Raw genomic sequence first — 12,932 nt, forward strand, 5'->3', positions numbered from 1 at the left:
TTGTGGCAAAGGGAAGTAGAAGCAATACATTATGTTCCTTGATTACTCAGGAGCTTGTGGAATCCCCTGTAGACTCTGCAGGACAGAGGGATCTCCTAAGGTCTGGGAGAATGAAAAAAAACACACTGAGTTGGAGAGTGCAAAAATATACTTATTTTGTCTTCTGATAGTGGGACTCGCTTTAAATTATTTATAACGTCTGGAAAAGAAATATAGTATGGTTGTTACTAGGACTGTCGATTAATCGCAGTTAACGCACGCGATTAACTAAAAAAATTAATCTCAATTAATCGCAGTTTTAATCGCACTGTTCAACCATAGAATTGTATTAAATATTTTAGATGTTTTTCTACATTTTCAAATATATTGATTCCAATTACAACACAGAATACAAAGTGTACAGTGCTCACTTTATATTTTTATTACAAATATTTACACTGAAAAATGATAAACAAAAAATAGTATTTCAATTCATCTCATACAAGTACTGTAGTGCAATCTCTTTATTGTAAAATTGCAACTTACAAATGTAGATTTTTTTATGGTTACATAACTGCATTCAAGAACAAAACAATGCAAAATTTTAGAACCTACAAGTCCACTCAGTCCTACTTCTTGTTCAGCCAATCGCTAAGACAAACAAGGTTGTTTACATTTACGGGAGATAATGCTGTCCACGTCTTACTTACAATGTCACCAGAAAGTGAGAACAGGGGTTCGCATGGCACTTTTGTAGCTGGCATTGCAAAGTATTTATGTGCCAGATATGCTAAACATTTGAATGCCCCTTCATGCTTCGGCCACCATTCCAGAGGACATGCTTCCATGCTGATGATGCTTGTTAAAAAAAAAATAGTGTTAATTAAATTTGTGACTCCTTGGGGGAGAATTGTGTGTCTCCACCTCTGTTTTACCTGCATTCTGCCATATATTTCATGTTATAGCAGTCTTGGATCATGATCCAGCACATGTTGTTCATTTTAAGAACACATTCACTGCAGATTTGACAAAACGCAAAAAAAGGTACAAATGTGAGATTTCTAAAGGTAGCTACAGCACTCAACTCAAAGTTTGAGACTCTGAAGTGCCTTCCAAACTCTGAGAGGGACAAGGTGTGGAGCATGCTTTCAGAAGTCTGAAAAGAGTAACACTCCGATGTGGAAACTACAGAACCCAAACCACCAAAAAAGAAAATCAACTGTCTGGTGGTGGCATCTGACTCAGATGATGAAAATGAACATGCGTCAGTCAGCACTGCTTTGGATTATTGAGCAGAACACGCCATCAGCATGGACGCATGTCCTCTGGAATGGTGGTTGAAGCATGGGACATATGATTCTTTAGCGCATCTGGCATGTAAATATCTTGCGACGCCCGCTACAACAGTGCCATGTGAACGCCTGTTCTCACTTTCAGGGGACATTGTAAACAAGAAGCGGGCAGCATTATCTTCTGCAGATCTTAACAAACTTGTTTGTCTGAGCAACTGGCTGAACAAGAAATAGGACTGAGTGGACTTGAAGGTTCTAAAGTTTTGCATTGTTTTGTTTTTGAATGCAGTTTTTTGTACATAATTCTACATCTGTATGTTCAACTTTCATGATAAAGAGATTGCACTAGAGTACTTGTATGAGGTGAATTGAAAAATACTATTTGTTTTTTTTACAGTGCAAATATTTGTAATCAAAAATATAAAGTGAGCACTGTACACTTTGTATTCTATGTTGTAATTGAAATCAATATATTTGAAAATGTAGAAAACATCCAAAAATATTTAAATAAATGGTATTCTATTGTATAACAGCATGATTAATCCCAATTAATTTTTTTTAATCACTTGATAGCCCTAGTTGTTACAGAGACATGATAGTGCTTCCCTCATTGTAAGTTTCATAGATTTTTTTTTTAAACGCTAGAAGGGATCATCTAAAGTGACACAAGCACAGCTCAGAAGAGCTTGTTTCTTCTTCCAAAAGCATTAACTCCATAGCTGCTAAAGAGACATAGTGTCGGAGTCCTTTGCAATGGCAAAAATGGGGCCCATGTTAGTTTCACAGTCACTGCCAAGCCAGTTTATCTTTGACATGGAACTCCACTGAGGTTCAGCAGAGCTGAATCCAGAATTGATGACATTATGAAAAGTAGTTACTACAGATAGCTGATACCCAAGTTTAGCGGGCAATGAGTGGATAGTGGAATCCAGCTTAGATGGAGTTTTTAGATGTTAATGTTTTGGCTATTGTAAAAACACAAGTTTTAAATTTTGAAATGGCACCAGTCCACAATCAGTTGAACCTATTGTGCATCTGTTGGGTTTTATTAAGGATTTAATTTATTGTGTATTTCTTGGTAGAGAAGATTTTAAAAATGTCTCAATCTATAAGAAATCTACTGTCTACCTTCCCCAAGGAAACAAACAAAAACGTGATATTTTTGAAACATTTAGAGTCAAAATGAATCCTGGAGTGATTTTTTTGAAGTATTATAAACCTGAAGTGCTGAAATAATAGCACAACAGTGTTGCAAAGGTGACCTTGTAAAATTATTTTATTCTGGTAACAGTTCTTTGTGCAATGAGTTAACAAGTATTTTGAGACTCTAAAACAAAGTTAGGACATTAGTTAGAGAGAGATGAGTCTGGATGTATCATAAGCATCAGATGATATGTTGCACTATTGTATTTTTGGTGTTAATATTTTGTGAAACTTTTCTATAATTACTTTGTTTACCAGTATTTCTTTCTATACAATGGTTTTGTGACAACTATCTCCCATTACGTTTTATTTATCTCTTTAATAATACAACTGAAGTAACTGTATTAAAAATAATTATTAGTTAGCAATGAGAACTTTTAAAACCTCCTACCTGTGTGCCAGTCATGATTTATATAATAGAAATATTTACCCTTTTTGTTGGAAACACTTCAGCCAATGAGTTGTGGAATCCTTCTAGAAATCATTGATACTATATAGATCAATCCAAGGCATTTTTAATTCTTCCTTGACTTTGTTTACACAGTAGCTGGGATAAAATTTGATACTCTTTCCTTTCTGTTTTATAGGTCCTGTACAGATTAAAGGAAAAAATTCAGTTCTCACTGCGACAAGATAAGGAGAAAAAACAGGAGATCCACCTTTCACCCATTCCCCTGCAGACAACTCGGTCTGAGTGCAAGACAGCAAACAGAATGGTCCAACCTGAACAGGCTCCTAAAGCTGTTAATGTCATAGTGGACCCTCAAGGCCAATGTGTTCCTGAGATCAAACCTCCACTCTCTGCCAGTCCATCGCCTTTCAAAATGAAACCTGTGGGCCTTCAAGAAAGGTAGGATTATGCCCAGGCACACTCCATATTTACTGTCTCATTTTAAGATCTCGAAGCATAGTTTGATGTGCACCTCCTCCTTCAGAGAAGCACTAAAAGGTGCCCATGCAATACAGTGAGTGCCTTTGACGTACATGTTAAAACACAGGAACGTTGGAGAACACGAAGTAATAATCGACCAAAGCAGCATCACTTCTTTTCCCTTGCACCCTGTCATGCATCATTTGATCATCAGTCACATGAACTGTTTAATCCCTCCCCCATCACACTTCCCACCAGACAGAAATCCCACCCTCAGTTGCCTCAGGATATGTCTACGCTGAAATCGAACACCTGCAGCTGGCCTGTGTCTGGTGACTCAGGCTTGGACTAGCGGTCTGTTTAATTACGGTGTAGATGCTCAGATTGGGGTGGAGCCTGGGCTCTATGACCCTCCCCCATCACAGGGTTCCAGAGCCCGAGTCAAGCCCAAGCCCAAACCATCTACATCCCAATTAAACAGCCCCGTAGCTAGGTTTGCCAACTTTCTGATTGCAGAAATACCCTCTCTCCCTTGGTCATTTTCACCGGGCTAGGCAGGGGTTTCGCGTGCAGGAGGGAGTGAGGGCTCTGGCTGGGTGTGTGGGCTCTGGGGTGGGGCCAGAAATGAGGGGTTCAGGGTGCAGGGGGGCTCTGGGCTGGGCAGTTCAGAGTGCAAGAGGGGATGCGGGCTCAGGGAGCGAGTTTGGGTGTGGGAGGGGGCTTAGGGCTGGGGCATGGGGTTGGAGTATGGGAGGGGTTTCAGGGTGCAAGCACCGGGCGGCACTTACCTCAGGTGGCTCCCGGAAGCAGCTGGCATTTCTCTCTGGCTCCTAGGCAGAGGGACAGCCAGGCAGTTCTGTGCACCGCCCCTGTCCACAGGCACTGCCCTTGCAGCTCCCATTAGTTGTGGTTCCTGGCCAATGGGAGCTGCAGAGCTGGCGCTTGAGACAGGGGCAGCACGCAGAGCCCCCCATGGCCATACTTCTGCCTAGGAGCTGGAGGGAAATGCCAGCGCTTTTGGGAGCCACACAGATCCAGGGTAGGCAGGGAGCCTGCCTTAACCTCGCTGCATTGCCAACCGGAATTTTAATGGCCAGTCCGTAGTGCTGACCAGAACCGCCAGAATCCCTTTTCGACCAGGCGCTCAAGTCAAAAACTGGACACCTGGCAACCCTATCCGTAGTCCGAGTCAGCTGACACAGGGAAGCTGCGGGTGTTTGATTGCAGTGTAGACATACTCTCAGGTCACAATTCCAACCTTTTCTTTGCATCCTGCAAAGCCTTAGTGGGCATTGGAGTCAGAGGGCAACTAATGCCTTTGGGTCTCCAAACTGGCTAAAACAAAAGCTCAGAGAACTGCCCCATCGACTCTGAAACCTCTCTACCCCAAATAGACCATGGCACGGGGGCAGTGCCATGGCATGGGGGTTGCAACATGGAAGCACCATGTAGGGTATGCCTAGTGCCTTGGTTTTCTTTAGTTTGGCCTTGCACTGCTCTCTGCCATTACCTTGTTCTCCCTCTTTTTTGACTGTTGATTCACTGGCTGCGTATTATTCAAATCCCAGTTTGTGCACTCTCTAGGGCAGGTACTGTCTTCATGGTGTACGAGAGGGCCCTAATCTCTGTCTGGGTTCATTAGTCATGACTGCAGTATAACTAACCAACATCATCCAGCCAGGAAAGCTTGTTCTGCCCCCTCTCCCTTGACATCACTCATCAAATGGGTGACCCCACTGCCATATTTGGCAGCCAGGGGGGAATCTGTGACTCCACCTCTTGAGGAGGGGATAGAGGCTGGGCAATCGCAGAGAAGCACTATGACTTCTGCCTGCAGGGTTCCCCACTCACACAGATGTACCACTCTATATAAAGCTGCTGGGGAATTTGTCGATAAATTGTGTTTTGCCAAAAAAATGCCAATTCATCAAAACCAAAATACCTCATGAAACAGGGTTGGTTTTGGCAGATCTCCCAACTCAGAAGGGGGGGAGCAAAGCTTTGAAATTGGTAACATGGGACATTGTGACATTTTCAAACTAGAAAGATGCAGTTTTTTGAGTCAAAGTGACTTTTCGTTTCAAACTTTTAGTAAATTTAGACCAAAAAGGGGGGGGAAAACCCAACTGAAATCAAAATGAAACATTCTGAAATTGAAAAGTTTCCATTGATTGGAACCTTTTATTTATTTATTTGGTTGGTTGGTTGGATTTTTGGTTTCTTGACTTTTTGTCAAGATCTGGGACAGGCAAAATTTTAGAAATCTCAAAAATTCTCACTTGATGGGAAAACCTTTTCCTACCCAGCCCTAACTGGGTGTCCCAGCTGCACTACAGAGCTGTGCCAGGTCAGGATTTCGCTCTCTAAGCTCTCCCCTTTTAACAAGGATGGAGATGTTTGATACAGAAGCAAACACTGTTCATAGTTACCACTATTGATGTATCACTGAAACAATTCTGTGGTTTGTCCAGCTTCTTAAAATATATTTTGTTTATGGATAATTCAGTAGATTCTTTGCATATTTTTACTGCCTCTTTCTCCAGCAAGAATCTTGCTTACCATTTTATATAATAAAGAGTTTTCCCAATAGGCTATGCAGCTAACATTTGCATTTATCAGAGGTATTTAATGTCTCTAATAAAATATATGCCACACATACTCTGGGACTGTAATACCATGATTAAGGCAGTTGAGAAGAAGCATGATTGTCCTCCTGATACCATTGTGATCCCAAATCATCGGTCCATCTGTAGCAGTAGTGGTAAAATAGGGAAGAGAGACAAAATACTTGCATGACTTTAATTTTTGGGGGGGAGAATAAGGCTTTATTTCCTGCTAACAGAATTTATCAAAATCACATCAAACCTCAGCCTTCATTACCAACTATATATCCTGAAACTACCATTGTTTGTTTATTAGGAATCCTTTGTAACAGAGCTCACTTTAAAGAAAAATCAAAACTTGTGTGATATAAGAGTTACTTACATCTGAACTACAGGTCTTGTGCTACAGTGATCACTCAGTGTCAGTCAAGTTGTTGGATGATGGGAGAGTGACATCTAGAGGAGGGAGAAAAGATTGCAATGTATCTTGGGTTTCATTCCTGAGTAGGATGAAAAGATTGGTTCCGTTGGAAAGATGGGCACGTTTCTTTCTGCAGCCCTTTCAGTTGCCCGGCTTTGGGTTCTTGTCCTGGATCACTTTTAGCTGAAGGTTTTCAAGTGTCCCTTTAAGCAGCTCCCTATTTCACTGAAGTGGATCTGGAAACACTCATTCAGCAGAATGCTAGCTAAAGCATTCCATTTCAACGTTTGGTCTGGTTTTGAGGAAAGGCAGCATGGCAATGCTATCATGACCATAACAGGCTCTGTAACTCAATAGGTGAATTCTCTTCTCCAGTATTAATAAAAAAAGGTCTTTCCATATTTGGCAGATGGTAAATGTTTGCCCCATGGAAGAGCTGGTGGTTAAAGATATACATGAATGACATAGAGATGATAGACTGGCTATGTCTAAGCTATGTTTCTTGATCCCTTTTTTCATTCTGGTTATTTAGTGATTCTTGGCAAGGAAGGTGAAGGGCCTTCTTCAAGGCCTTCTGGAGTCTTGTAAATTATTCAGCAGAGGGTTCTTGAAAATTGATGTTTGCTGGCATTCCCCTGTTTCCCTAAGTGACAAAGGCCTATTATATTGGCAGCATGCCTGGTCCCATTACTGACCCAACAAGCAGGAGAACTAATGTTCTCCAATAAATGTCTCCTGTGAGGCACTGCAATAGTTCCTGGCGGCTTACACTTTCTCTTCTGTCATATTGCATGCTGCATGATCATTTATTTTTCTATTTAAACTCTTATGAATTGGCCTGCAAACCAATATTTTTCCAATGAAAGGGTCAAGCCTAATTTTGATCTGCACTGGTCCAGAGTTAATCTGATTTACACACTGTAACCAAAATCAGAATCTGATGGATAGTGATTTGGCATTTTAAATTGTAGTCTGACTAGTAAAACACTTCTTCTTTTCACGTCCTAGTCACAAACTAGATGTTTTTCCAGAACCATGCACAATGGCTCTTTCCATTGCTGCAGCGAGATCCTCCTTTGTACAGCTCTCCCCAGGAGTCAGCAAATGAGCAGATGCTCCACAGTGTACACTTCACCGCACTTGCATGCATTTGTGCATTCAGTAAAGCACTGAAAACCCTATTAGAGCTATTAAGTTAAACACAAAAGTGCTGGATGTCCATTACAAAAGGAGCAAAGGAGATAAGTTACTACACCAGCAAATCATGCATATGATTTACTAGTGGAATTACTCCTTTATCCATCTATTATTAGACCAGCCATACTGGGTCATACCAATGATCCACCTAGCCCATTATCCTATCTTCTGACAGCAGTTAATGCCAGGTGCTTCAGAGGGAATGAACAGAACAGGGCATCCCCTTTTGTCCACTCCCAGCTTCTGGCAGCCAGTGACTCGCAAAGCATGAGGTGCATCCCTAACCATCTTATCTAATAGCCATTGATGGACCTAGCTCCATGAACTTATCTAATTCTTTTTTTGAACCCATTTATAGTTTTCATCTTCATGACATCCCCGGCAGTGAATTCCACAGATTGACTGTGAGTGGTGTATAGATGTGCTTCCTTTTGTTTGTTTTAAGCCTGCTGCCTATTAATTTCATTGGGTGACTACTTGTTTGTGCATTATGTGAAGAGGTAAATAACAGTTCCTTATTCACTTTCTCCATAGCATTTATGATTTTATAGACCTCTATCATATCACACCCTCCCCTGCCTCCCCCCATCGTCTCTTTTCCAAGCTGATCAGGCCCAGTCTTTCTAATCCCCCCTTATATGGAAGCTGTTCCATACCCCTAATAATTTTTGTTGCCATTCTCTGTACTTTTTCCAATTCTAAAATATCTTTTTTGAGATTTGGTGAAGAACACTGCATGCAGTATTCAAGATATGGGCATACCGTGAATTCACATAGTGGCATTATGATATTTTCTGTCTTTTTATCTATCCCTTTCCTAATGGTTCCTAACATTCTGTTAGCTTTCTTTACTGCTGCTGCCGCTGCGTAGATGTTTTCAGAGAACTATCCATGAGGACTCCAAGATCTCTTTTGTGAATGGTAACAGCAAATTTAGACTCCATCATTTTGTATGTATAGTTGGGATTGTGTTTTCCCATGTGCATTACTTTGCATTTATCAACACTGAATTTCATCTGCTGTTTTTTGGTCCAGTGACCCAAGTTGTGTGAGATCTCTTTGTAACTCTCTACAGTCTTTTTTGGACTTAATTATCTTGAGTAATTTTATATTGTCTGCAAATTTTGCCACATCACTGTTTATCCCTTTTTGGAGATAATTTTATGAATATGTTGAACAGCACTGGTCCCAGTACAGATCCCTGGGGGACACCACTATTTACCTCTCTCCATTGTGAAAACTGATAATTTATTCCTACCCTTTTTTCCCCTGACTTTTAACCGGTTACTGATCCATGAGCGGACCTTCCCTATTATCCCATGACTACTTACTTTGCTTAAGAGCCTTTGGTGAGGAACCTTGTCAAGGGCTTTCTGAAAGTCCAAGTACACTATATCCACTAGATCACCCTTGCCCACAAGTTTGTGGACCCCCCTCAAAGCATTCTAGTGGATTGGTGAGGCATGATTTCCCTTTACAAAAGCTGTGCTGACTCTTTCCCAGCAAATCATGTTCATCTATGTGTCTGATAATTCTGTTTTTACTATAGTTCCAGTCAGCCCAAAGAAAGCTCAAGAATGGTGAGGAAACTGAGGCAAGGAACTAGGCGTAGGTGTTTTTTATTGTTTTATCTAGATCTGTATATTTTTGTGCTAGCTAAAGTAAAGAGTGATTAAGTTTACAAACCTCTATACAGCCTCTGTGTCCATTTGCTTCACTAATATGTGTCCCTGAAAAGAGAACTGTAAACCTAGAGTTCCCACAAGATTGGGGCTCTGGTAAAGGGTGTGCTTAAGTCATTGGGAAGTCTGGGAGGATCAGCACTGGTACTAGGGACCTCAGGCCACAGGGCCCCATTTCTATGAAGAGGTAACAGACAGTGTTCTTGGGCATAGGAAATGTGCCAGAGAGGCCAAGGGGAGAGACAGGACAGCAGCCTACTCAGACTAAATGCTTACGGGCCCAGTGTGTGAGTCCCAGACACAGCACTCTGGTGAGTGTCCAGCCAAGGGGAGCTCCATTAGGGCTAGGTGTTACAGCCTTCGTGATTTAGAGCATAAACTGGTGGGCTTAGTAAAAAATTTTCCCTGGGGGGCAAGTTATTCCATAACTGCCCACTGCAGGGGGGTTTTTTGCACCTTCCCTCTGAAATATCTGGTACTTATTGCTGTCAGAGAGAGGCTACTGGACTAGATGGACCACTCGTCTGATCTGCTATGGCAATCCCTGTGTTAATTTTGACAGATCTGCTCCTTTTCAGTTATTTTACATAGGTACAAAAATGAAATTACAGTATCTGACCACCCTTATTCATTATCTCTCCCTTGGCAGCCATCTTGTGGGAGATAAGCATTAGTTGTACAAGCTGGTGCTTGTTTTACATATAGTCCTGGCAGGTATTCTGGAACTTGAGGAACAATCTCCTTTCAAAGGAATCAATACATTAGTGATACTGTATACCAAATTGACCTTATATACTAACTAATAACTATTGTGACCCAATAGTTAGAAACACTTAAGGGAGGGCAAAAAAATTGATGCTCTTGTTTACTACATTAATATAATAAAAGTCAAATAAGAAAGTATCACTATTTGAGAAAATCTCCGTTTAATAAAACAAGAAGTGTTATCCAGCAATTCTCTCTCGTCCTGTTCTGATTTTTGAATTAGAACTTAGTTGGTGCTGTAGATATAATTATTCTATTACATAATCTCATTATGACTAAAGATGTTGCTGAGATTTTCTGCCATTAAATGAAATATTCTATTGTGAGTAATCACGTAAAGCAATACTTTGTGGGTAGCACCTTGCAGTTGGAATATTGTAAACATGCCAATGTTTGTAGTTTCTGACATATGTATGAGAACTTAATATATTTACAGGAAGGGGCCTTGAATTTCCTGGCCAAAATATACTTGCTTTGCATAGATTTGGAGGATAAATTTACTCTATTGTGTTGAGATGAATATGCTTTTGGCATTCTTAATTTAACTGTCAGGGATTGTTTCCAGGAAAATGTCGATGTAAAAGCAGAACTATATGGCAACCCAAAAGAATTAGCTGGAGAACATGTTTGAAGAGATATAGAAATGACACCTTGCCCTGTCAAAAGGAATTAGAGAAGCAGCAAGGACTAGTAAACTGAGTTTGAGATGGGAGCCAGAAAATCCTGATTTCCAATCCCATCTCTGCTATTGATTCACTGCGTAGACTTAGACAAGCCACATAAACGCTCTATTTCCATGTTCCTATCTGTAGGCATACCTACCTCACAGGAGTATTGCAAGAATTAAAATAAGAATAATAATCTAAAGACCATTGGAAAGACTCCCATGACTTTCAGTGGACTTTGGATCGTGCTCTAGCTGAGTACAGGGCCTTCAGTCTGGCCAAGGAAGAGCTGTGCAGATCCCCTAACCTTTGGCCTCAGGCTGAAGAGAAAATTCTGTCCACTCCAAACCCTTTTGCAAAGCCTGTTTACTTGGACTTTATGGAAAGGACAAGAATTTGAATGAGTCTGAACTGCCCCATTTATCTCAATGGGACATCAACTCAGATGCCAACCTAAGGATGACCATTTAAATGTCAATTTTTACTGTTTCTCTGCTGGTTATTTCAGTAGAGGCATCCAGCATATGTGGAGTGTTTTCACTGTGGTTGAAGTGATCTGAAACAGTATTGAGAGATGTAAATAACTGGAAGGTCTGTTGGATAGTTGATTTAGGTCAGTTCTTTATATAAGATTCTGAAATGGAAGAGAGAAGATCTAGATGATTGGAAATTCCTTGGGAGGAAATCCTTAGTGAAGAACAAAAGATTTCATGGAAGTGGGGAAGGATTTTTTTTTGTTTTGGAAGAGTAATCTATTTGTCTAGATATTTATATCCCTCTGCCCCTTTTCATAGTATTTAAATTATATAGATTTTTAGAATAGTTATTATAGAACCCTGATGGCTTCATCTATATGGATGGCTGATGGCTGCATTCTATGGACTATTCCATGAGGGGTGGATCCATTGTTTGCGATGACATCTACCTATCATCATCTAGGTCTTTAGACCACATCCAACACCTGAGTGCCTCATGGACTTTCTCCCTTTGTCTTGAATGCTTCTTGCCAGATTGGTCCAAACTCAGCTAGAATAGATGGTTCACTTTCCCTCCCTAACTCTGGTGTTCCTTAGGCAGGTGGTACTATCCCAGATTTCCTCCATCTTTCCTGCAAAGTAGGAAATTTTTGTAGCAGGTGACATTTGTTTCTGGGACCAGACAATCCAGGCAAATTAGCCCACCAAATATTCAGTACAGTTTCACTGATTGCAACTTCAGATTCTCTTGAAAGAAGAGAAGTAAGTGTTCAGTCTAGCTGCAAGACACAAATGCCTGTGCTAGAATTTGTATTTTCCTTTTTACACTTTCTTAGCCAGGAATTTTTAACATACTTTTACTGTATTGCTAGATCTCTTATCTTGCGTTTATTCTTGTTACTCTAGTTGCTACTGGTTTTAGCTTGTACACAGGAAACTGCAGTGCCAATCAATTTAGTTCCCAAGGTGACAGGAAACCTATTTGGTCGGATGTTGATTGTGCTTGTCTTTACTGCTCCACCCATCACATTTTCTTCCTTTTTGGCTGAAGTTAAGACAAATTAATCATTGGCCACCATCTGGCAGACAGTTTTGGTGGTTTGTCAGTTAATTGTCAAGCTGACCTGTTTAAAAGTAATAAGTAGTATAACAAACTGAGGGGCAGTATCAGTGGTAGGACTAAAACCTTTCTAGAGGCCTAGAATCATGCACTGATTTCTGACAGAATGAGTGATATGGGTAATTATGAGTAATTTATAGTCTTGTCAACGGGAGAGAAATTTGGCTTTCTAACCACTGTTTGGTTCCAGTAGCATGCCTGCACACCCATCACACCCACAGGGGAAAGTGATTTTGGTGAGACACAGATGCTCATTTGGAAAAAGACTTGCTTCCAGTAAGGCTAACCACTGTGTGATCCTCCACCATGCATTCTCCATTGGTGCAGCACCAGTGCTAATGGGATCGCTGACATAACCGCTCCAAATATGCCTATAGTGTTCCCATTACAATTCCACAGAGTGTACTGGTCGCTATTTAGATGTTCTATAAGCTTTACGTATACACCACTGCACTGCATGGGGGTCAAGCTGACAAAGCCACTTATCTGTACAAATCCACACACCATAGAGCGCAGCAGCCTGCTATCCAGCAATCGGTTTTCTCAGAAATGACTTCAAGTTTGTCTTGCTTATATGGATAGCATGTCTCAGGCTGGGCTTCCTATGGGTGTGCTGCCAGCTGGCCTGAGGTGATTGTGTGGGCATTGGTGGCCATCT

General features: G+C 41.0%; 1 protein-coding gene across 4 annotated transcripts in view; it reads left to right on the forward strand.

Annotated features, from left to right (window-relative positions):
* The window catches only part of PTPRR (protein tyrosine phosphatase receptor type R), a 195,092-nt gene that overhangs the window by 120,367 nt on the left and 61,793 nt on the right, over positions 1–12,932 (forward strand). For all 4 annotated transcript variants that reach the window (XM_048835783.2, XM_075124360.1, XM_048835787.2 and 1 more), the window contains one exon: positions 3,062–3,324. In XM_048835783.2, the coding sequence (XP_048691740.1) occupies positions 3,062–3,324 (263 nt within the window). The remainder of the gene's footprint in view (positions 1–3,061; positions 3,325–12,932) is intronic.

This window comes from Caretta caretta, chromosome 1 (genome assembly GCF_965140235.1).
Source record: "Caretta caretta isolate rCarCar2 chromosome 1, rCarCar1.hap1, whole genome shotgun sequence".
NCBI classification, from domain to species: domain Eukaryota; kingdom Metazoa; phylum Chordata; order Testudines; family Cheloniidae; genus Caretta; species Caretta caretta.